Source organism: Diuraphis noxia, unplaced genomic scaffold (genome assembly GCF_037042655.1).
Source record: "Diuraphis noxia isolate RWA-SAM2 unplaced genomic scaffold, SU_Dnox_SAM2 contig0004, whole genome shotgun sequence".
In the NCBI taxonomy this organism is placed as follows: Eukaryota; Metazoa; Arthropoda; class Insecta; order Hemiptera; family Aphididae; genus Diuraphis; species Diuraphis noxia.
The window spans coordinates 38,690,596-38,716,161 of NW_028301714.1; the positions used below are offsets into that span (position 1 = coordinate 38,690,596).

Genomic DNA, 25,566 nt, shown 5'->3' on the forward strand with positions numbered 1-25,566 from the left:
ATTTTTTATAATTGTATCAAATTTGGTTTTCATTTTAAAGCACATTTATTAGTTATTACACTATACAACACTAAAAATGATCAAACTAACTAGAAAGTAAACTCGCGATACACTGTCACACAAATAAGTCTAGTCTACCAGTCTATGTCGAATGGTGTGGTTCAATACTATCTTATCTTATTATTTTTATTAATAAAACGACAACGATAACAAATATTGTATGTTATCTAATCCAGTGCCGGTCTACCTAATGATATAAATTTCATACACCTAATTGATGTTTTATATAATAACTAGTAAAACCGTGTAATTTATATATTAACGAGCATATTTAGGAATTTTATAGAATAATTACATACATTACCGCAAACATATTATATAATTAAAAAAAAAAACATAATTTATGCTTATTTTACTTTTTTTATGAAAAGATTCTAAAAAATCTAGATTAAAAAAAAAAAAATGTTATTGCTTTCATTGAATTAATTATTTATCATGTATTGTACAAATTGGCTTAAAATACCTGTGTATAAAATATAATAGTATATTAAATTTATAGTTACAATACTAATAAAATTAAAAATAATGTATTCTTAATAAATTATAATTTAATTACCTTGTATTGTCAATGAAGGATAAAAAAATATACCAAAACAAGCGATATTATAATTCTCATTATAATTATCAGATGCAATTTCCGAGATAATGTTTCTACTTAGATTGGTAGTAACTAATTATTCTTACTAAATAATATTTTAGTGTAATATTTTAAATAGAGGTATTCATTTTTATTTAATATTTATTGCATATTAATTGTTTATCCAAACAAATTACGGTACATCTGTGATGTAGACACATTTATTTAAAAAAAAAATTATACATTATAGTATACAATTGCACATGGGTAAATAATAAATAAATCATATAATAATTTGTTGAATATTTTTTAAATGTATATGAAGTTATGAATTTTTTATATGATATGAGAATAAATATCATCTATGTCAGACGTAAATAAATACCAATTTAGTATATGATCATAAAATTGGTTGTTAAAATGTAAAATAATTTTGATATCAAGCTTGTTTTCGAAGTTGTTAAATACACTCGTATCATAAACATTTACAGAATGTTCATTTTTTTTTCTTGTTACTTTTAGATTCTGAACGAAGTGATGAATGTATTGATTTTACAATGATGTGTGTTTTTTTTTTTTTTTGTTTTTTTTTTTTTTGTGTCTGTGTACAGCATAACTAGTCGAAATAATGCTTCGATTTAAAACTTTGGGGGTGGTTTCCGATGTAAAATTGAAGATCCTTGGTGCATTATAGAGGTCAAAAGTAAACATTTTCCAACAGTTTTCAAAAAAATCGAGAAAAACGGGAATTTTTACGCAAAATCAGTTTTCGACCAAATAGATTTTTTTATATGGTTGTAATTCAAAAAATAATCACTTGAAATACTTGAAAATTCAAAAATTTTCGACTTTTTTTGAGTTATTTATAGACCACTGAAATTTACACTTTTTTTGAGAATTTTTTTTTAAAGTGTCGGTAAAAAAATGTTGGACGACCAAAAAAACTTGAAAATTTAATACAAGGTTCCTTATGAGTTTTTCTTATTGTAGCTAAAAAAAATTAAAAATCGTAAGTCACAATTTTTTTTAATAAGCTTTTATAGTTCAAAATTTTACGAAATCTGTCGAAAACGCAAAAATTTGCAAGTAATTTTGAAGTTGAAAAATCATAAAATTTTTTGTGTTTATAACTAAGGATTAAAAATACAACACTAAGTTCTCCATAAGTTTTCCTTCAAGTAGCTATAGAGAAAACTCGAATTATCATTATAGAAAAAATTTTAAGTGCGTTTGAATTTTAAATTTTTACGAAATAGCGTAACGATAACGATTTATCCTGAAACGATTTTAAATATTTGTTATTATTCAAAAAGTATAAGTCCTAGATACTTGAAAATTTTACCAGTTATTAGGATTGGTATTTTCTTTACATGATTAAATTTTCAAAATATTTTGACTTTTTTTGAGATATTTATAGACGACTGAAATTTTCAATTTGTCTGAAAATTTTTTTTTGAAGTGTCGATAAAATTTTTTTGGCCCTATCAAAATACTTGAAAATTTAATACAAAGTTCCTCATAAGTTATTCTTAAAGTGATTAAAAAATTATAAGAATACATAGGCACAATTTTTTTTTATAAGCGTTTATAGTTCAAATTTTTACGAAATCTGTCGAAAATGTGAAAATTTGCAAGTAATTTTGAAGCTGAAAAATCATAAAATTTTTTGTGTTTATAACTAAAGATTAAGAATACATCACTAAGTTTTCCATAAGTTTTACTTCAAGTAGCTATAGAGAAAACTCGAAGCGTCATTATAGGAAAAATTTTAATTGCGTTTGAATTTTAAATTTTTACGAAATAGCGTAACGATAACGATTTATCCTGAAACGATTTTAAATATTTGTTATTATTCAAAAAGTATGAGTCCTAGATACTTGAAAATTTTACCAGTTATTAAGATTGGCATTTTCTTTACATGATTTAATTTTCAAAATATTTTGACTTTTTTTGAGATATTTATAGACAACTGAAATTTTCAATATTTCTGAAAATTTTTTTGGAAGGGTCGATAAAATTTTTTTGGCCCTATCAAAATACTTGAAAATTGAATACAAAGTTCCTCATAAGTTATTCTTATAGTAATCAAAAAATTCTAAAAATACATAGTCACAATTTTTTTTATTAGCATTTGAAGTTCAAATATTGACTTAATACGTAAAAATTACGGCAATGTTCAAATTATCTTAGATAGAAATTCATAAAAGTTTTTCTTTTTAAATCTAAGATTTGTGAATTTAATACAAGGCTCCTATCATATTTTTACAATAGCAGTTGAAAAATAAAAGAAATATATTGTCACAAATTTTTTTTATAAGATTTTACAGTTCAAATTTTGACTAAATACATAAAAATTACGGCAATGTTCAAATTATCTTAGATATAAATTCATAAAAGTTTTTCTTTTTAATTCTAAGATTTGAGAATTTAATACAAGGCTCATAATATATTTTTACAATTGCAGTTGAAATATAAAAGAAATATATAGCAACATTTTGTTTTTACATGCATTCAAATTTTAATTTTGACAACATCGTAAGAATCACGAAAATTCGTAAATTATTTTATTCTAGAAATTCTTAAAAAATTTTCCTTTTATACCTAAGATTTGAAAATTTAATACAAGGCTCCTAAAATATTTTTACAATATTAGTTGAAAAATACAAGAAATGTATAGTCACATTTTTTTTTAACAAGCATTTAAATTTTAATTTTGACAACATACGTAAAAATCACGTAAATTCGCAACTTATTATAAGTTAGAAATTCATAGAAAATTTTCTTTTTAAATCTAATATTTGAAAATTTAATACAAGATTTCTTACAAATTTGTCAATTTTTATCACAAAAAAAATGTCCACCGGAAATTCAAATTAAATTTTTATTAGCATTTGAATTTCAAATATTGACAAAAATTCGTCAAAACCATGAATATTTGCAAATTATTTTGTAGTTCAAAATTCATAATATTGTTTGTATTTATATCTAAGGTTATAAAATTTAACACCAAGTTTTCCACAAGTTTTGCTTCAAATAGCTATAGAGAAAATTTGAAGCGTCATTATAGGAAAAATGTTTTGAGCGTTCAAGTTTTAAATGTTTATGAAATCGCGTAATGATAACGATTTATCTTCAAACCAGGTATTCGCATATATAAGGTATTATGAATTATGATAACTACATTAATTGATTAACCATGCCTTATGCAAAATGCGTCTTAATTGAAAAATAAAATATTTGTTTCAAAATAGAATATATGACAATATTTAAATATAATATATCCTAGACTGACAAATCATCTCCGTTCAGAATCGTTTTTCGTATACAATGATACGTATCATTGCATTCAAATTTAATCCCATCCATTACAGTAACCTACTGTACAGCAGAGCGACATCCACGACTTACCCGCTTTTTAAACTAGATGTTAAAGTTATAATTTTGACAAGATTGGTTATTTAATCAATGAATAACGATTCAATTATTTTATTGGACCTATTTTAAAAGTATTTGCAAGGTCTAGAAACGGTAGCAAAACCTAAATACTGACATTTTCAAAAATATTTCGATGAATTATTAGGCATTGTCTATTTATATATTTACTTCTTTTTACCAAACAAAGAAAATGTATCAGAAAATTAAATTAATTTTCTATAAGCGTTTGATGTTTATTTTTTTTCCTTTGATATTCTTTTTTTTGTGATTCGAAAAAGTTTAATCATAGGCACTAGAAATTTTAACTAAACATCAATTTTATCGTATTCTACAAATAGTCACATTTTTAAAACATTTCGATTATCTTTGAATAATTATAGATATTTGAATTTACTAAAAATATCAATTTTTTTTTTTCATTTGGTAAAAATGCTTGAAAATTTAGTTCGATATTTTCATAAGAGTTAATAAATGGTCTCCAACTCTGGAGAAATACAAAAAAATCAAATACAAATAATCGTATTCAGGCTTTTCAAAATATTGCATTAAGAAAATTAACGAACTCCCCATCTTATGTTTCCAATCATACCCTTCACACAGACCTGAAAATCAAAACTGTAAAAGAAGAAGCAGTCACTTATTATAAAAGATTCCAAATCGGCTTGCAACTCATTCCAATCCTTTAATCAAAGCTCTTTCAGTAAATGTTATTCCGGGTAATCCTCCAAGGCGTTTAAAATGCAACTGGTGTAGAGATATGCTAACTTAATATTATAATATAAAAAAAAAGAAATACACAAATCCATATATATATATATATACATATATAATGTATAACCTCAATTTATAAGTGTCATCACTGGGTGGCTGCTTTTATCAAGCTTATTCATGTATTTTTATTAATCTTAGCTAATACTCTTATTGTACCCATGATGTACAGATTGTGTATAAAATAATAAAGCGAAAAAAAAGGTTGAATAATAGTAGTTGAAAATCATTATACATATATACCTACACACAATTTTTTTATAATCATTAAAAGTAAAATTTTGAAAAATTCATAAGAATTTCATAAAATGATCAATTTTTATTTAAAAAAGGTTTCTCATACTTAAATAGTCATATTATAAGGTTAGGTCATAAGTAAGTAGTTGATATTTTAACTAAAAAAATCTAAATATACTGTACTATTATGCTGTTAAATTATGCTATTATACTGTAATATTCTGTTGTACTACTGTACAACAGAATGATACCCAGTTACACATATAGTATAAACTTGCAAATATATAGCATATGATAGTATATTAAATAATAATTTGATCACATGCATCTAATTAAAATGTACAATTTTTTCGATTTAAATCACGTTATCAATATTATCACTAATATTAAAATAATTATAATCAAAGTAATGAGTGTGTAGTTTTTATTTTTTTACTTTAAATATTTAATTCTGTGTGATTCATTGAATGACTATATAGATTTTGCGATAATATGTATTTTATTTTTATTATTGTATCTAACTAACTACTGTAATAGTAAAAATACATGCATATTTTCAACCCCGAGAGTGATTTTTGATAGAAAATTGGATCTTGTACTGTAGGTTGGTACTTTGAGTGTTATTTTCAAACTATGTTTAGGTACAATTTTTATATGTATACCTGTGATTTAAAATGTTAACACAAAGTTTAACATCAGTTTTTCTTACAATATTTATATAAACGTGATTCCTCATATACTTGATGTGAGTATTGTTTTGATGGTATAGAAATATAATAAGCAAAGAGTATGACAGCCATGTGATTAATTCTTGTGAAAATATTGTCAAAGTCATTAAATACACGTTCTTCTTTCACCACCTATAGTTAAATATAGCCAAATTATCTTGATGTATTTATAATTAAAATATAATAAACAGTCTCTAAATAGTGATGTAGACTCTGTAATATTATTAATTAGTAATAACTCACTATGTAACAAAACGTTACTCTTATTGGGTTTTGTATCTTGTTAAATTTATTTAAATTTGTATTTTACAAGTGTTGAATGTTTAAATTCAATATTTTATTTTTATTTTTAGTTTCTGATACTCTTTGCGGGCGTACAATTAAAATAAGGATAATATACAGGATTACAAACATCTTTAATAAAAGTTTTCATTTAACTCACACTACCAACATAAGTATGCATACTATCAGATCATAGAAGAGTATAGAGGTGGTGTATTGATATGAAAATATGTTGTAATACATTACTCATTACTGTTACACTTTTAAAGGCGTAACCCATTGAGTGACTGGTGATACGCACTTTTATGTAGTATCCTAGTCAGTGGATCAGTGGCGACGACGGTCACTGATCTGTGGTGATGTTGTCTGCCAGAAGTAGTAGTAGTTAGTCGGCAGCGGCAGACTGCTGACTGGTCGCTGTTGTCGGCGTACACAGTTTGGCGGAGATGTACTTTGACAAACCAAGAAAAATCCTTTGTCTCTAGTCTTCTGTGCATTATATGGAAAAGCTGAAAGAGAATGGGCACTGGGCAGTCGGTAAAAGGGACATCTTAACATATTTGGCCACCACCTTTCTTCAGTTATCTAACTTCACAATAATATTCTATACCGAAATTGAATCGTCTCTTATCCTGCTCACTAACCACATCTCATCCATCTAAACATATTTGAACGTATGTCTCACTAGTACTACCTTCTTAAATATTTCATATATATATATTTTTTTTTTACAAGCAATTATCATATAATTAACATGGGTTTACATGACTATTGCCAACATTTGCATGACAAGATTTATAACTGTGTTTTTCAAAAAACTAGATATTCAAGATAACCACTGATATGCTGCGTTAATAACATTGACTTAAGAAGAATTAAATGCATTCAAGGTTATCTTTTAACCTAGGATTTGATAAAATAAGGCCCTCATTGTCAATATTTAAGGGCTGTGAATTAATTTTATTTATCATACGTCAAGTTAAATATAAGGGTATATTGGCTGGATTGTGATGAACCTGAAATATTGATAAAGAGTTTATTTAGTAAAAAAAAAAAAGAAAATATGAATAATAAAATAAAGAAAACATAGAAAAAAAAATGTTCAGTTATAGGTATATAAAACAAATAACAGTGTTACCCTAAGGATCTACACTTAGTGTGACTCTTTCCTTGTAGCCATGAGTTATATTTGTAAAATTCTTCCTAAGCTGGTAAAATACATTCTTTTCACCGATCACTGTAATATTTATTGCAGTGATTTTCAAATCAAAACTAATATTAATTTCTTCAATTGTCATTGAAAGCCCTCACCAAATAGTATTGGAATCGGGTTTTTTGTTTCCTCCCTCTAAAACTCAATATATAATTTTCAATATAAGGAAAAACGATCCTTTACTACTAACAACTTTCATGAACACCTCTTTGGCATAACATTCTCCAGAAATTTCCGAATTCTAGGTCTCACGTTTGATGGCAAATAACCTTCACTTAAAAAAACTCAAAGCAAAATGTCTATCAAGATTGAAAATTATAAAAATACTCGGGAACAATAAGTGAGGATCTGAGATAAAAAGCCTCCTCAGAACCTACAAAATATCTCTTATTCTCTTAGTAATCGACTTTGGTACTATACGTTTGGCTACTGGGGCTTTTAGGAGTAGCTCGGTAGATAGTATCTCATGCAATGCTAGTGAACTCTCTCTTGGACTAAGACGTTATAGTCATATACTCAATTATATATCAAGAATTAAAAGTTTTCCTAATCATATTATATCCAGTAATATACTCTATTGTCCTCTTTCTGCTAACTTACTCAACAACAGAAATACAATTATTGAACACTGCAAAACGAGAAGTGCAAATTTTGGCTTCCAAACAGCAGTACACAAGTAGTATATAAAAAGCTAAATTTCCTCGCAATGCCTTAAAATTAAACTTTACTACATCTTCAGTCACTCGATACACCATTAACCTCAAAATTTTAGATACATGGTAGAAAAACTGGACCAACGTTCCCCTCTCAAATAAACTAACGAACATCAAGAATTTCATAAAAAATTAAATTTGCTCTGTAACTTAAAACGAAGAGACAAGGTAGTTATAATCCGAGCCAGAATAGACCACACACCTCACCCACTCCTGCTTCATCACCAAAAGACTTGCTCCAGTATGCAACGCCTGCTACGTGAATCTATCGATCGACTATATTGTAAGTAGATGTCCAAAATATGCTAAAGCACTGAAAATCTTAAAAAACACAACATCCCCCCGTCTTGCTCTCACCGAAGAAAATACTGATCTGTACAGCTTTCCATTAAAAAAAATCTGTATTCACTTAAAGGAACACATGATATATAATTTAATAAGATATTTAACATAAAACGGCCGCAATTATGGAGACTCTCACGCAGTCACGCCCCTCGCATGGTTGTGCTCATAGAGTGTATGGCATAGACTAAGATATGATGGACTGAAATGATATGTTGCGCAGGTGACAGGGGATGGCCCGAAAAAAGTTCCTATGTTATTATCAACACTGTTAAATATTTTCACAGCTATCAATGGTTTTATTTAAGTTGCATAGATATTTGCATACTTAATTTTGAGGCCACTAATAAGCTGCACCGCTGCACGTTTCCAGTCCATTACATTTTCTTAGTCCTTTGTCATAACATTACTATTGCTGTTATTAGTGAGCCTGGCACTTAGTAGTAATCAACCATCACTCCAATGTAATTAGTGCTCAGAGCTAACAACATTGACATAACATTCGGCCTTTTCTGGCGTAATGGTCGGTCTCGGTCATTGGAATAATACATGTTTTTTGTTAAAGTAAAATTATCCCTGATAGGAACAACACGTGCGACTTAAGCTTACCTCAATAACGATATATTATATTATATATATTTACATTAAAAAAAAAAAAAATTAAATATACAAAGCAGAAAGCAGAAAATAAAATAAATTGATCAATTAGCGAATTCAGTGAGATCTTTAGTGGACCTTCATCAAATCCTGATAATTGATCTGATACTTTGGTGTGAGTGTGTGACGTCGTAATCACTGCGATCCTAGTAGTTGATCTGATATGACTTTGTGAGTGATGCTGTTAACGCTGCAAGATGTTTGGTTTGGTGTGGTAAACAAGTTTCCCAATAAAAAATTCGAAATTGTGTTACTGTGAACGCTACAGAATAAAGTTAGACAACTCAAATACGTTCCGCTGCAGTGGTGGCCTGAGCACAAATTACTTGGTCAGTTAAATAAAAAAAGATCTCCTCTATTTAGGTACAAATAGGAAGACACGGGGAATTTAATATAATTTTTCAATAAATTCTGCTTTATAAGCGCAAAGATGGACTCACAGAGATGGTTATGATGCACATAAAAAATCAATACTTTTTATAATGATACTGTATTAAAAATTAATGTAGAGTAATATAATTTTAATGTTTTAGTTTGTACGAAATATGCATTGATTTTATTTTTAATTGGCGTATTGTTATAGGTATAGCTAATAGATTGATTTTAAGAAAAAAAGATTAAATTGATGGTTGTATCTTCGTTTTTTAATCCTCATATTATAATAATTATTTAATTTTTTTCATATGTTGACAAATATCGTATTATGTTTGTTTATAACAGTATCGATGAGAAAAATCTGAATACAAACATACACAATTATTTTTAAATATGACACTACTAGTTAATTCCCCCTCCCTCCAAACTAACCTATACCTATACATCATTTTAATTTTAACATAACTATGTTTTTGGGCTGAATACGTGATTTTTTTGTTACTGACCGATTTTTAATAAGGTTTTCGTTGACATGATTACTTATTGAAAAACATATTTATGATTGATAGATTTTCTTTTTAGAGAAAAATATCGAATAGCACGTGAATAGTACTTGTAATATTGGTTACAGAATGAACTGCAACTACTATTGATTGACTTTTTTCTGCTTCTCAAGAATTTTGCTCACTACTTAGTATTATATAAATCTTAAATTTCTATTCTAATAGATTTTTAATATTTGATATAACCCAATGTATAAAAAAAAATATTATTTAAAACAAATACTATCCATAATATGTTGATAAAAACTAAATAATGTAAATTTATAAAATGAAAAAAATCTAAATACTAATCTCATAAAAATATATTTTTTGTAATATTTCTATAATTGTTCATTAAAACTCTCTCCCTATTTACAAATCTATACGTATATCCCATACATACTTATAAATAATTTTAATTATTACATAACTATATTTTTGGGCTTGATGCATGATTTTTTGTTTGTGGTTGATTATTAGTGCGGTTTTCAATTACTTATCAACAAAAACATATTCATGATTCAAAGATTTTTCTTGTAGAGGAAAATATTGAATAGCTTGCCGTTATTACAACATTGTTTACAGAATGAATTAAAATTAATATTGATTGACTTTTTTTTACTTCAGAAATTTTTTCTGTAGTATTATGTAGAACCTAATATCCTATATTAAAACACTAACGTTACACTTATGCATTATCATACATGTAAAATAATAAATTTTATATAACCCAATGTGTTTAAAAAACTATAATTTTTGAACCAAAATACACGTAATAATGTTTGTAGTTGGATATATTATTATATTTATAAAATTAAACACTTATATTTGTATGAGAATTTCGTGAGAATATTGATGAATACCTGTTAAAAATATATAGTGTAAATCATTCTATTTTATTTTTTTTTAATATTTAAATTAAAATCGTTCAACTTCGATCTAATTTTGGACATGTTTCAAAAGTTTTTCCTGTCCATCCATCAATAATTAGGTTTGTAACTGGAAATTTCTCACATTGACATTGACCCTCGTAATCATCTGTATCAAGCTGTTCTAGGACAATTCCTACATATACTGTTTTTGCATAAGCTCCCTAAAAGAAACAAAATAATAATAAAACAAAATGTATAACAATAGTCAAACACTATCCCCTAATATGTGGAGCGGTACATAAAACTCTGAAACAAATTCGTGTTCTTGAAAAATGATATTTTAATATTAAAATATTTGACGAGACTCTTATTTTAAGAACATTTAAATGAAAATTTACCCACGAGTAGGTTTCTGGTCTAGGTAATTTTTAATACTTCATTATTTATTAAATTATAATGCAAGTGTTCGGGACTGATCAGAACCATTCAAAACGGTAGATAATTGATAATTCCAGATGAAACACCGTCTAGCATGCGGTTGAGTGTGTAAATAATATATTATGCTATATTAAAAAGATGACATTTTGTATTCATATTCACCCGTGTTCACCCATCACGGTAGTAACAGTATTTAATTCATCGCTGAGAAGTTTCCAAAATTCTATGAAAAGAAATTATTATGACATTCATTTTGAGATACATTTATGTCCCTCGTACATGAAATGACAATTCTTTTATTAGTGTAATACAACGTTTCTATAATTTTTTAACTTGTGTGATAAATTCACCACTCAAAATGTTGTAATCATGGTTATACTTTAAATGGATAAAAATCAACGTGTATTAGTAACAGCTTATTTTGGCAATAAATATTTTCATTCAAACTTAATGGTCAAAATACGTACGTTTCTCCAGCCCCACACCTATTTCGAATTTGGAATATATTTTTGGCTATATATTTAGCGTGTAATTAGCGTGAATTAGTGTGACTGGTTTTGAAATTTGCTTGGTACAAGGTCATGCTTAAAAATGAAAACAAGGTGGTGGTTTACTTGTCATTTGGTGGTGGAGGGGGGGAATAGAAAAAAAATGGTAACGCTCCTAGTTATCGGAGTTTTGAATAATGGGCTCCAAAATAGGTCATGCAAATTCATGCCAATTTCACGCTAAATATTGGCGTTGAAAAAAGACCTTAAAGTTTAAAATTCAGATGAGGGAGGTTGTAGAAAGTTTCTATAGCCCCCCACCTCATCATGTTTTTATTTTTAAGTTTGACCTTTTACCAAGCAAATTACAAAACCAGTCACGCTAATTCACGATAATTACATGCTAAATTTTAGCCAAAAATATTATTGAAATTCGAAATGGGTGGTGGGGGCTGGAAAAACGTAAGTAGTCAAAGGTTGTCACCTGATTTAGTATTATTTGACAGTTCCTAACAAGAAAGTGTTGCTATTTTAAAGAATTGGATGAAGATAATTCCACTGAGTTTCTTTTTTTTCACTTATTCTACTAGGTCATCTTACTACTTGTCGTTCAAATTTTTGTCTCAAAATAAAATGCTAGTTTTTATTATGTTTTTCGAATAAGCTAAATATATAAAGATTTATGTACATCGAGAACATATTGGTGAGTGTTATCACTAAAGATGAACTTTTTCTGAAAGCGGGCCAAAGATTGGCTTTGCTATTCGCCTATATGCATAACGAGTGTCATTAAGTTGGTTTTTAAAAGTACCATCATATTTTTTTAATCACAATTTGCTAAGGGGATTGGAAGCGGTGATTTTCTGTGTTTATCTAACGCACGTACAACATAGGATTATAGACGTGTTCTATTTCCAACGTACCGATTGATATAATGAAATGATAAGAAATATGTAGACAGATTTGAATTAGTCATCAAGTCTTTTTGACATTGATTTTCTCTCATTTTTGATATTATCCTTCACAATTCTAAAAACGATACATTAAAAAAGAGTAATTAAAAAAATATTAAAATAAAAAATAAAAATGTGCGAAATTCGATCTCAGGAAGACTTGACGACAAATTCCATTTTTTTGTTCAGAATTCAAATCTGTTTTCATATCGCTTTATTATATCAATCGGTACATTGGAAATAGAATAGGTACATCTAAAATCCTATGTTGTACGTGTGTTAGACAAAAACAGAAAATCAACGCTTCTAATCCTCTAATGTAAACCGTAGTAAGTTTTTTACCAAATCAAAATCACATCTTGTTTTTATAAGGTTTTCTTTTCATCAAAACTGTCTATTTTCATTTATCACACCTTGTTTTATACCTATACATATTATTTTTTTTATTCTTCTGTAGTTTATCCTTTGTACGTATGTACTAACGGCTTTCATTACAATTATGATATGATTCTGTCAAATAATTAAGTAACTAACCAAGACTTCGTGTGCACAATGTGATTTTTATATAATTACTTGTTGATATGAAAGTATTGAAGGGGTAATACACAATTCAGATGGCTTGAATGGATCGGTATTGTTACAATACTGTAATCAAAACAAGGTAATGATTTTTAGAGTAAACTAAAAAATAGATAGTAAAATCTAAAAAAAAAGAAGTTATTTATAATTACAACCTATGCTGAAAAACTGTTTCACAAAAAAAAAAAAAAAATCAATAAAAAAAAACTTTAACCTGTGGTGCTTAAATTAACATATTAACCTTTTATACGAAATAGAACAAATCGCGTAATATTTATTTTATGTTTATCGAATTAAATGTATTTTCAATTTTGACGTAGAAGTATCTAACATTATGGTTTACTTATAATATATTGTTTAAATTAATATGATGCTTTGTAAATTTGCGTTTATATAAAAGCTTTGATAATTTAATAACTTTAATACAAATTGTAGATTTCTATGAATTTTTCTTGGTAATTTGTATGTCATATTTGAATCTAGATTAGCGGAGTGGAGTGGCACTAGTGAACTTTAAAATATGATGGTCCACTTATTCATTTATCTCAAGATTCTAAACTTTAAATGCTATTATCATGTATAGTTAATTTTGTACCTTCATCCAAAAAGTAAAAATACCTAATATTTTTATAAAAAATTATGTTTTAAATTAACTTCAAAATTATGTTAAAATAACATTTAAAAAGTAAATTTGGAATTGGTTTTATTTTAATATGTAGCTTTTTAAATACATTTCTCTGCATCATTACTATTTTTAGCGAAAATAGAATAAATGGTTTTATGATGTGCACGGATTGAGAAAATTTGGCACAGTTTGTTTGTATAGCAAAATAAGATTATCGTGTAACCATTTCAATCATTTTTTGTTTAACCTAACCTAACCTGAAAAGTTTATTTACTGGCTACTATTAAATATATATGTATTATAATAATATAAATCATACTTTAGTGTACGTTATAACATAATAGTCATCGTTTTTGGAAAGAAGATATAAAGGAATAATTGGAGCTATTAGTATCTTAGCATAGATTTTAGATTTATCCATAGTTGACTTATTTATACCACTAGTAACTTGTTCCTGAAAAAAAAAAATGCTTAGATGATTTTTCTTTTTAAATTGACATAATAATGTGTTGATATATTAAAATTTTTTCAAGAATAGGTACGTACAACAGTTATCAAATCCGGATTAGTGGATTTTATTGGAGAGAAACCAGTTTTCAAAGTATCATTTGTACAATTGTTTATTCCCCATTCAATGACGTAAAAATCCAAAACTTTATTTGTTATTGTAAAATCAAAAACTTGAAGAACATAATCGAAATATAGGTACATAATTTACAAATTTTAGTGCAAAGTTTAAATTTACAATAAAAATATAATTTACTTACTAGTTACACGTATTAATTGAAGATATAAAGGATTATTTTAGATAAAAGAATTGAAAAGATACAATTTTATATAAATATATAGAACAAAAATGAAAATAACATAATTTAGGTATTTATTGCCCTTTTTGAAATATAATTTTTTTTCAGGGTGGAATCCACGGCAACATAAGCAATTGGGTGTGGGATGGAACGGTGGGGGTTATTTTTGTATATTTTTGTTTGTAGGTTTTTGAGTTGGTAGGGTTGTAATACGTGTTTGTGTATGTGTGGCAAGGACATGTTGCTAAAAATCCTGGTCGGTCACCCGTCCGCAAGCTAGCAACTGTGGCCGGCACGTACGCTCAGTGCATTTCCGCAGATTAAGCGTACGGACGCGACACACCAAGCCACTGAAATATAAATTTAATATAATGTACTTACGCGTTTCATTTGTAAAACTTTCATAGTAAAAACCAGGTATGAAGAAACCAACTTTTAAGTTTTGTGTTATATTTTTAACTTTAGTCACAAATGAACTCACATTTTTTGAAAAACCCTCTATGTACATCTAGTTAGATACAGTTAAGTAAGAAAGTTAGAACTTAGAAATACATAGTTTTTGAGTATATAACATTCTATTAATAAAAATGTTCGAAAAAATAAGAATAAAACGTTTTGTTAACGTTTATTTTATGTAATATAATGATCAAAATAAACTATTTTATAATTATACTTTCTAAAATACGATTAAAAAAAAAAAGCGGGTAAGACGTGGATGTTGCTCTGCTGTACGGTAGGTTACTGTAATGGATGGGATTAAATTTGAATGCAATGATAGGTATCATTCTATATGAAAAACGATTCTGAACGGAGATGATTTGTCAGTCTAGGATATATTATATTTAAACATTGCCATATACTCTATTTTGAAACAAATATTTTATTTTTCAATTAAGACGCATTTTGTATGGTTAATCAATTTTTCCAAAAACATTGCATGTAGTTATCATAATTCATAATACCTTATATTATCATAGATATACGAATACCTGGTTTGAGGATAAATCGTTATCATTACGCGATTTCATAAAAATTTAAAACTCAAACGCTCAAAACATTTTTGATTTTTCCTATAATAACGCTTCAAATTTTCTCTAAAGCTATTTGAAGAAAAACTTTTGGAAAACATAGTGTTAAACTTTATAACCTTAGATATAAGTACAAACAATATTATGAATTTTGAACTACAAAATAATTTGCAAATATTCATGGTTTTGACGAATTTTTGTCAATATTTAAAATTCAAATGCTAATAAAAATTTAATTTGAATTTCTGGTGGACATTTTGTTTGTGATAAAGATTGACAAATTTGTAAGGCATCTTGCATCAAATTTTTAAATCTTAGATTTAAAAAGAAAATTTTTTATGAATTTCTAGCTTAAAACAATTTGCGAATTTTTGTGATTATTACGTATTTTGTCAAAATTCAAAATTTGAATGCTTATAAAAAGAAATTGTGACTATGAATTTCTTTTATTTTTCAACTGCTATTGTAACAATATGTTAAGAGCCTTGTATTAAATCTTCAATATTTTCTACTCAAAAAATAAATTTTTATCGATATTAATTTAAAAAAAAACTAATAATGATCGAAAATTTCAAATGCCAATGAATAGATCAACTTAAGTCAAACATTTTTGAAAATTGCATGGTAGATATAGAATATATTTATATAAACATTCGGCGAAAATTTCATGTATCTCTGGTCGTTCATTTTAAAATTACATCAAAAACCAAAATCGATTTTGTCGAAAAATGAGTGTGCGTAAAATGTATTGTTTTTCCCTTAATTTTTAGTCTGTTTTCTCTATTATTTAGAAAAGTATTAAGAAGTTTTCACTTTTGACCCCCCAAAGTACCAACTAGATTCACTTTCTGCTCGAACGAGGTACTGAAGTCAAAAATCAAAGCACTTTTACTGCCCCAAAACGTGATGACAGACACAAAAAAACAAAAAAAAAACACACACATCATGGTAAAATTAATACATTCATCGCTCCGCTCAGAATCTAAAACACACATCATGATTAAATCAATAAAAAGTTCGAGTGTTTGGAGTTCAAAATATATTGACGATATTAGATATTCAAACATAATGACGATTTAACATTGGAATATTTTTGTTATTATTTAAAAAATATTAACCATAGATACTTAATATATTTCATTATTATTATTAGGTATCATATTTCATATACAATGTAATTTTCGAAATATTTAGACTAATAGCTATTATTATACCATGCAATTATTTACACCATTCTTCGGTATGTTGGTATTGATTTATAAGCTTATACCAATGATATGAATTATTATTTATAAATATATGATTGTATTATGTGTGTCTGTGTAAGGCATATGTAATGCACGCCTGCGTGGAATTATGTAGCAGCATAGACACTATTTTTATACCCTCCCATCCCTTTATACTGTTTAAATTCATAAATAAAATACACACAAACAACAATTTTTTTTTTAAATTTTACTTAACATTTTATTTAAAATTTCTACAATACAATTAGTATTTAAAGTTAATAACAGAAGATAGTGTTTATGGATAGGCACTCAGAAGTGCCACCCGTCCAGGTACTTTTTATTACCTAACTATTGTTTAAACAATTTTTTTTTGCATAAAAGTAGGTAAACTCTATGCCAAAAACAAAAAAAAAAAAAATGGAAAATTTAAATTTATTAAAATGTGATAATAATTCTATATCCCAGCAATGAGATTGAAAAGACTTAAGTGAATAGTATTTTTTAACTAATTTTTTGGTACCTAAAAAAAATAATTCAGGTGTACACAATAGCCACACCCTTGAGCACCACCACGCTGTGTGAGATTTCAAGTTAAATATTCCTAAAATGAAAATTTTTTCAAATATAGAAAATACCTATATAAACATTCAGTCAAAATTTCAAGTATCTGCAGTCATTTGTTTTCGAGTTACACCAAAATAAGGAAATCGCTAACAGTGAAAATCGTCAAAACCATGAATATTTTTTTTTGGGGTCTGTCATCTCGTTTTGGGGCAGTAAAAGTGCTTCAATTTTTGACTTCAGTACCTTATTCGATCAGAAAGTGAATCTTGTTGGTACATTGGGGAGTTTAAACTGAAAAATTCTAAATACTTTTCTAAATAATCGAGAAAAACAAACTAAAATTTAAGGGAAAAACAAGACATTTTACGCACACTCATTTTTCGACAAAATCGATTTTGGTTTTTGATGTAATTTTAAAATGAACGACCAGAGATACATGAAATTTTCGCCGAATGTTTATATAAATATATTCTATCTACCATGCAATTTTCAAAAATGTTTGACTTAAGTTGATCTATTCATTGGCATTTGAAATTTTTGATCATTATAAGTTTTTTTAAAAATTAATATCGATAAAAATTTATTTTTTGAGTAGAAAATATTGAAGATTTAATACAAGGCTCTTAACATATTGTTACAATAGCAGTTGAAAAATAAAAGAAATTCATAGTCACAATTTTTTTTTTATAAGCATTCAAAGTTTGACTTTTGACATCATATTATGTAAAAATCACGAAAATTCACAAATTATTTTAAGCTAGAAATTCATAAAAAATTTTCCTTTTAAATCTAAGATTTGAAAATTTAATACAAGATTCCTTAAAAGTTTGTCAATTTTTATCACAAATAAAAGTCCACCGGAAATTCAAATTAAATTTTTATGAGCATTTGAAATTTAAATTTTTACAACATTGGATTTTCACTGGATTTCACATTTAGAGATTTTCTTATTTTGGTGTAACTCTATAAGTCTAAAACAAATGACCGCAGATACTTGAATCTTTCACTGAATGTCACAATTTTTTTTTTACTAGGATTTAAAGTTTGAATTTTGACAACATACATAAAAATCATGAAAATTCATAAATTATTTTATGCTAGAAATTCATAAAAAATTTTCCTTTTATATCTAAGATTTGAAAATTTAATACATGGCTCCTATCATATTTTTACAATAGCAATTGAAAAATAAAAGAAATGCGTAGTCACAATTTTTTTTACAAGCATTCAAAGTTTGGATTTTGACAACATATGTTAAAATCATGAAAATCACGAAAATTTGCAAATTATTTCAAACTAGAAATTCATAAAAAATTTTCTTTTTAAATCTAAGATTTGAAAATTTTTAATAATCTATAATAATATACCCTGGAGATAAACCGTCTTCGCTCAGAATCGTTTTTCGTATACAATGATATAATATCATTGGATTCAAATTTAATTCCATCCATTATAGTAACCCACTTGTATCCTATACTGTACAGCAGATTGACATCCACGACTTACCCGCTTTTTTTTATTTCGGGAATAATAACTATCGAGAAAAACGCATTCGGGAAAAAAGGTTAGGTACACTTTGTACGGTCATCTAAAAAAAATGAAAACAGCGGACAGTTTGTACTATTTTAGGTAGTAACAACAGTCAATTATGGCGAACAGTTTGTAGTATTGCAAATAGTAATAAAATGTATACGGCGGACAGTTTGTAGTATTTCAGGTAATTATAATAATACACATGCAGTTTACAGTTTTACAAGTATAAATAATAATAATAAAAATAAAAATAAAAATTAGAGTTATGATAATAACTTTATTCATGAATTAAAAAAAAAAATTAAAAGTATTGCATATTATTTCAAGTAATTGTGCATTTGTTATTATTTTATTTTATTTATTATTTAAGTCATCTTGTATGTTATATTGTACTGTGTCACCAAACTCTTGTCTCATACTGATAGCGATTAGGATTCGCGATCTTAAGTTTTGAACAGTTTGATTTTATCTTATATAAACTATATTTCCCGGTTTATTTATACCGTACAAAGTGTCCGCGATCGATTTATCAAATTATTTTCACCGTACAAAGTGTCCGCTTACCTATTTAATTTCATTAAAAAATATTTACGTTAAAGTAGAAAATTTAAGAATTTTTATAGCAAAAATCATATGTCATTGTATTATTTGAGTTTTAAAACAACGAATTAATAAAAAAAAAATTTAATATTTTACTCACATTATAATATATTGGTGGACAGTTGATGATAATACCACTAATATCAAATTTACTTATGAAATTAATAAATGGATCAAATGTATTCTTTTTAAATTCAATTTCATTCGAAGGATCAAATATTGTGGTCCAATCACAGCCAACACTCTCAAATCCAATGTGTATGTATGTAGGTTTTTTAGCTCTTACTAAGGTTTTTATTATACCTTTAAACATTAAAAATATTGAATTTTAGGTATCGTAAAATGAATTAAAAGGTGACTTAATTTCTTTTAGCTAATAATCGAATATAAAAAATAGTTATATTTTTTTAATGAACAGAATCTAAATTTTTAAGCGAATCACCTCTCATATAAGATGAGTAGGACTTCGTATCTTCCCAAATAACAAATAAGTACTAAACTTCAGATATGCGCTTTTAAGTTGTTTATAATTACTTTTATCTGATTCCATTACAAAGAGATTGGTACCATCATCAAGGTCAAACGAATATTGACCTACTGTAATTATATTACAACGTTCTGGGAGTTCACTTATATTGAATACATAAGTACTTGGATAACTACTTCCAGCTATAGTGCAAATCACCGGATTTTTTTCGCCTGAGAAATCTTAGTAACATACATAAAAAATACAATAAATAATAAAGTTAAATAAAATTATTTTTAATATTTAAAATAAGTTAGTAAGTTGGTAACAACTATGTTGTATAGTAGAGGTTAAGTGTACTTCATAATATCTCTCAAAATATTAACTAATCTCAACTTCTTATCAGAAAATATATTAGAGTTGAAGATTGAATGAAAAACACAAATATAAAATAAATACATTTATTTCTTTGCTTAACAAATTTTATACTTTCAATTCATGTACTAAACAACAACTCAATTAAAAATATATAGTTTTTTTAAAATAATAATAGTTCAATTACCTAGTGCATTTAATGGAGTATAAAAAAATATAACCAAGACGAGTCCTCTTATAATTTTCATTTTAATCATCGTATGAAATTTTCGAGATATTATGTTTCTACTAAAATCGGTAGCAACTGAATACTCTTGCAAAAAATAATATTTTAAACAAAGGTAATTATTTTAATTAATTATTTAATGATTGTTTGCCTACCAAAGTAAATTGAAAAAAAAACAGAACATCTGTGATGTAGGCACATTTATTTAGAAAAAACTGTACATTAAAATATAAAATTGAACGTGAGTAAATATTAACCCATATAATATAAGCCATATAATATTATGTTAAAAAATTGTAATAAATTCTGAGCGGAGCGAGAAATGTATTGATTTTACCATGATGTGTGTTTTTTATTTTTTTTTTGTGTCGGTCATCACGTTTTGGGCAGTAAAAGTGCTTCGATTTTCGACTTCAGTCAGTACTTCGTTTGATCAGAAAATGAATTTAGTTGTTACTTTAGGGGGTCAAAAGTAAAAAGTTCTCAATATTTTTCTAAATATAATCAGGATAAACAAACTAAATATTAAGGGGAAAACGGGAAATTTTATGCACAATCAGTTTTCGACACAATCTATTTTGGTTTTTGATGTAACTTCAAAATAAATGATCATTGATACATGAAATTTTCACCGAATGTTAGATAGAAATTCATAAAAGTTTTTCTTTTTATATCCAAGATTTGAAAATTTAATACAAGGCCCCTAATATATTTTTACAACAGCAGTTGAAAAATAAAAGAAATATATAGTTACCATTTTTTTTTTTTTTTTATAAGCATTCAAATTTTGACAACATACGTAAAAATCACGCAAATTCGCAAATTATTATATGCTAGAAATTCATAAAATGTTTCTTAATAATCTATAATATATCTTAGACAGATAAACCGTCTCCACTCAGAATCGTTTTTCGTATACAATGATATAATATCATTGGATTCAAATTTTATTCCATCCATTACAGTAACCCATTTGTAACCTACTACACAGCAGAGCGACAAATACAACTTACCCACTTTTTTAATTTAGATACATAAATTTACGATTTTTTTATAAGATATGTCTAACAATTTATGAGATCATCATCTAAAAATTCTAATCAAAATGTTTAATTATTTTAATAACAGACACGTTTTCAAAGTTGTCATAAATAGGTAATAATTAATAATGTTCTGTGTTTCCTTTTTATGTTTGTAATTCTTTTGTAATTTTTTAACATGACCTTTAAATTTTTTGAAGCATGCATATTATTCTTAAATGTTCAACTTCAACAACAATATATTATAGTTATGTAGGTATAATAATGTATAGTTTGTAATTTTTAATATTAGGTTATTTTACATACTCAATACAATTTTCAAAATATTTAGATGAATTATAAATTTAATAGCTATTAGATATTTATATAGTTTATGTGTAAATTCCATATTATAACTCATTTTACAGATGAATTATACAATCAATAAACAACTCTCTTAGATTCCTCTACCTTAGAAGTAGTTTTCCAAAGATGTGTTTTTATAAGGGTTTTTTTCTTCAAATCTGTCCATGGATTATTCATCTTTTAACAAGAGAAGTATGTGAATTATCCAAATTCTTAGGTGATTTATAGTGGTTTCGTCTTTTCAATTTAGGTTAGGAATTTCTCATCTGAAGGTTGTGCCCTTGATCTGGTTTAGTAATAGCCAGGTTATTCCATAGGATATACAATTTTAACATCCTTGGCGCTACAAGAAATTTAACTGTTATAATATGCTTAAATATAATACAGTAATATATCTTATAAACAATAATTATATTCCCCAACTTAATAAATTGTTTAATATAATTGGTAATGAGTTCAATTTTTTCTATTGTATCTTTAGTCCACAATATAGATATATTTTTAGATTACAGTAAGTTAACTAAAACAGTTAATTTTTCTGTGAATATCTAATAACGTCCAAGTTGAACTTTTAACATTCCGACTAAAATCGTTAAAATCATCGAATCTATTTTTACTGACTGCACTTTCATCATTAAAATCGATGATTCATTCTCGTTCACCAGAAAGAGCCTCGCAGAGTCCCCTCAAGGATCCTGCCTTCCTCAACACTTTACTTGGTTTACATCAACGACATACCGATGACTTCTAAAGCAGAATTTTCACTGTTCGCTAACTATACAATGTTTTTAGACAAACATTTTAAACGTACGACCGTTTAACTACAACACTCACTTAACCTGGCGATCACTTGGTTGACGTATAAAATATATAAACCCAACTAACTGTTCCTACATGGTAGCTCTAAAACTATACATATGCCACCACTACTACCTACTTGACAATAACACTGTAAACTGGGCCAAACAAGCTAAATATCTCGTCGTTACAATAAGGCACAAACTCACCTTCGGACAAAATGTCCAAAATAACATAAACAAGGCAACCCGCACTCGTGGTATACCCTACCCCATACTTAACCGTACTTACCCCTTCCTATTGACTTCAAAATGTACATACTCAAACTCTAAGTATCTCCCGTTCTTACTCACGATGGCTCTTCTTGGGCCTTTTTCATCAGTCTTTTACATAGGAGGCGTATCGAATTCGTTTAAACCATAGATATACGTACAAAAACGAGTATGACCACTTTTGTCAAAAACTCCACCCAAACCTCTATTCAATCCCAATCAAAATTAATGTTCTATAAAAGCTCCTTCTCAGACCATGACCATATCCGACTACTAGGCAATACCCGCCCCTTTCCAATTACCATACAATTAATTAAACCATACCAATGCAAATAGGTAAACCAATAAACAAACAATAACCACCTTTGAACTTTCATCCACTAGTAGATATGCAAGCCTGGTATAGTTGACGTCAAAGCCATCCCTTTCAAAAGCAAAGTAAAGTAAGCAGAACTCATAACCTTCCCAGTATTCACTGGCGAAACAGCAAGATCTTACTCGTATTTTCCATCATCCGAGATGTTTTTGCAAACATTAGATCAGATCAATTATTACGAGATTTCACCGTGTTTCCAATTAATTTTTTGATTTTAAGTTAACTATACCTATATGCTTATAATTTTCACGATATGTTAACCCATATCATACTGTCACACTTCTAGCTATTCGGCATACTGAACGTATTTTTTAAACATGTCCTTCTAGTCACTCTATTTAATTATAGCATCTGTTTACGCACATCACACCATAAAAGTAATAGAAACAAGAGTGACGTCTTCTCGCAACAGACCTTACCGCGACTACCTTTGTTTTCCACGGGAACTCTCCGTTGTTGGCCACGACGCTGATCAGTTGACAGACTCGAAGTTTATCAGAACGCGGCCCACAGCGATATTACAACGTGTCAACTCATCGTCCCAATCATTCGGGATATATCACCTAGGAGAGCCGTGATCACCGCGAAACCATCGGCAATCGATATAACTGATCTCGAGGTTTGGGAAAAAAGGAAACCATGCAATTTTGAGTTATTCAATATTATAAATTTTACTATTCATCCGTTCCTTGTTTTATGTTTTTTTAATTGTGAATCAAATCGGTGATATAAAATAAAATCTTGTGTATAATTGAATGTCATCAACATCACATATATTTTCAATAAAGATAAACTGTTGTTTTAATCTAAAACCAATCAGCGTTCTCATTCTGATTACAATCTATCGCCAACTAACTTAATTTTCTTTCACTGGCTAACCACCGACTTAATGCTAACCAAAAATTCTAAAGTAGTCTATTATCTAGAGCAACCGATTCATTAACCCTTTTATAATTAATTAATTTTAGAGTTCCTTCTCATCCAACTTACTTAAAGTACTATTTCACATTCCTAGATGCTTCTCCAATTGCATGTCATGCGAATCCATCCGTAAATTCATTCAGTCAGCCAATTAGCTAGGGTACTATCTTCTAAGAATAAGAATACGAGTACATTTTTTCTTATCAATTATCAGTTATAATTACGTATGTACTCTATTTATATGATTTAATTTTTTTTCAATTTGTATTTGTAATAACTTATCTCACGTTTTTCAAAGATTTCTGAAGTCAAATATAATTATATTAAAAATTATCAAATAATAAGATGAACTTATTAATAAAAATAATACTGGTTTTTATACTTGTTATAGCATTTAAAATAATATATTATTTTTGTAAATCATTTTTTACTCATCAAGTTATTTAATTTATTAATGTATTATTATTGTTATATGAACCTGCTTATTCCTGAATCGTCGATGTACGAACATATGGTATGAACTTACATTTAACGAAACATATTATAGTGAAATATATCATTTAACTATATTTAATATATTATTAAACGGTGACAATGTAAATCTATATTTGTATCCAAAATGTATTATTATATCCGATACGTGCAAGATATTGTTGCTCAAAGAATTTCTGACGGTGTTTCACCACCACTACCTCCACCAATGCGTTCGTTTTAGTCAAAACTATCTATCGTGAAAAGTTCAAATGGCCAAACTTGGCCAATTGTGTTGTTAACACCGTTTTGTGCCACGGCAACCCGTCGAAACTCTAAACCCGCAAAAGGGCGTATATGGAGGTGTGTATGTGTGTATATGTAAGTGTGTATGCATTGTGTATAACCTATTAATTCGAAATCAATGACAAAGAGGCATGTATCCTAACATCGTTAATTCTTTTCTACTAAACCCATCGAAATACAAAGAGCTCAAAGTTTCTGTTGACATCGATCGATGAATTAAAGAAACCAAAATTCTAATTTGTAATTTATGACTTTGTAGTCCAGTAAACTTTTCCATTTGTTTCACTCATTGTATGTATACAAACGATAAATTTAATTTCTAAGAT

At 27.3% G+C, this 25,566-nt stretch overlaps 1 protein-coding gene across 1 annotated transcript; it reads right to left on the reverse strand.

Annotated features, from left to right (window-relative positions):
* Window positions 1-10,705: 10,705 nt before the first annotated feature.
* LOC107163242 (uncharacterized) lies at window positions 10,706-20,795 on the reverse strand. The gene is made up of 8 exons (XM_015510552.2): window positions 20,673-20,795; window positions 20,179-20,352; window positions 19,745-19,947; window positions 15,072-15,198; window positions 14,431-14,564; window positions 14,204-14,338; window positions 13,254-13,325; window positions 10,706-11,022 (listed from the first exon to the last, which is right to left on the reverse strand). Exons 1-8 carry the CDS (start codon window positions 20,740-20,742, stop codon window positions 10,858-10,860), a joined length of 1,080 nt encoding a protein of 359 aa, XP_015366038.2. The 5' UTR covers window positions 20,743-20,795; the 3' UTR covers window positions 10,706-10,857.
* Between the last annotated feature and the right edge of the window lie 4,771 nt (window positions 20,796-25,566).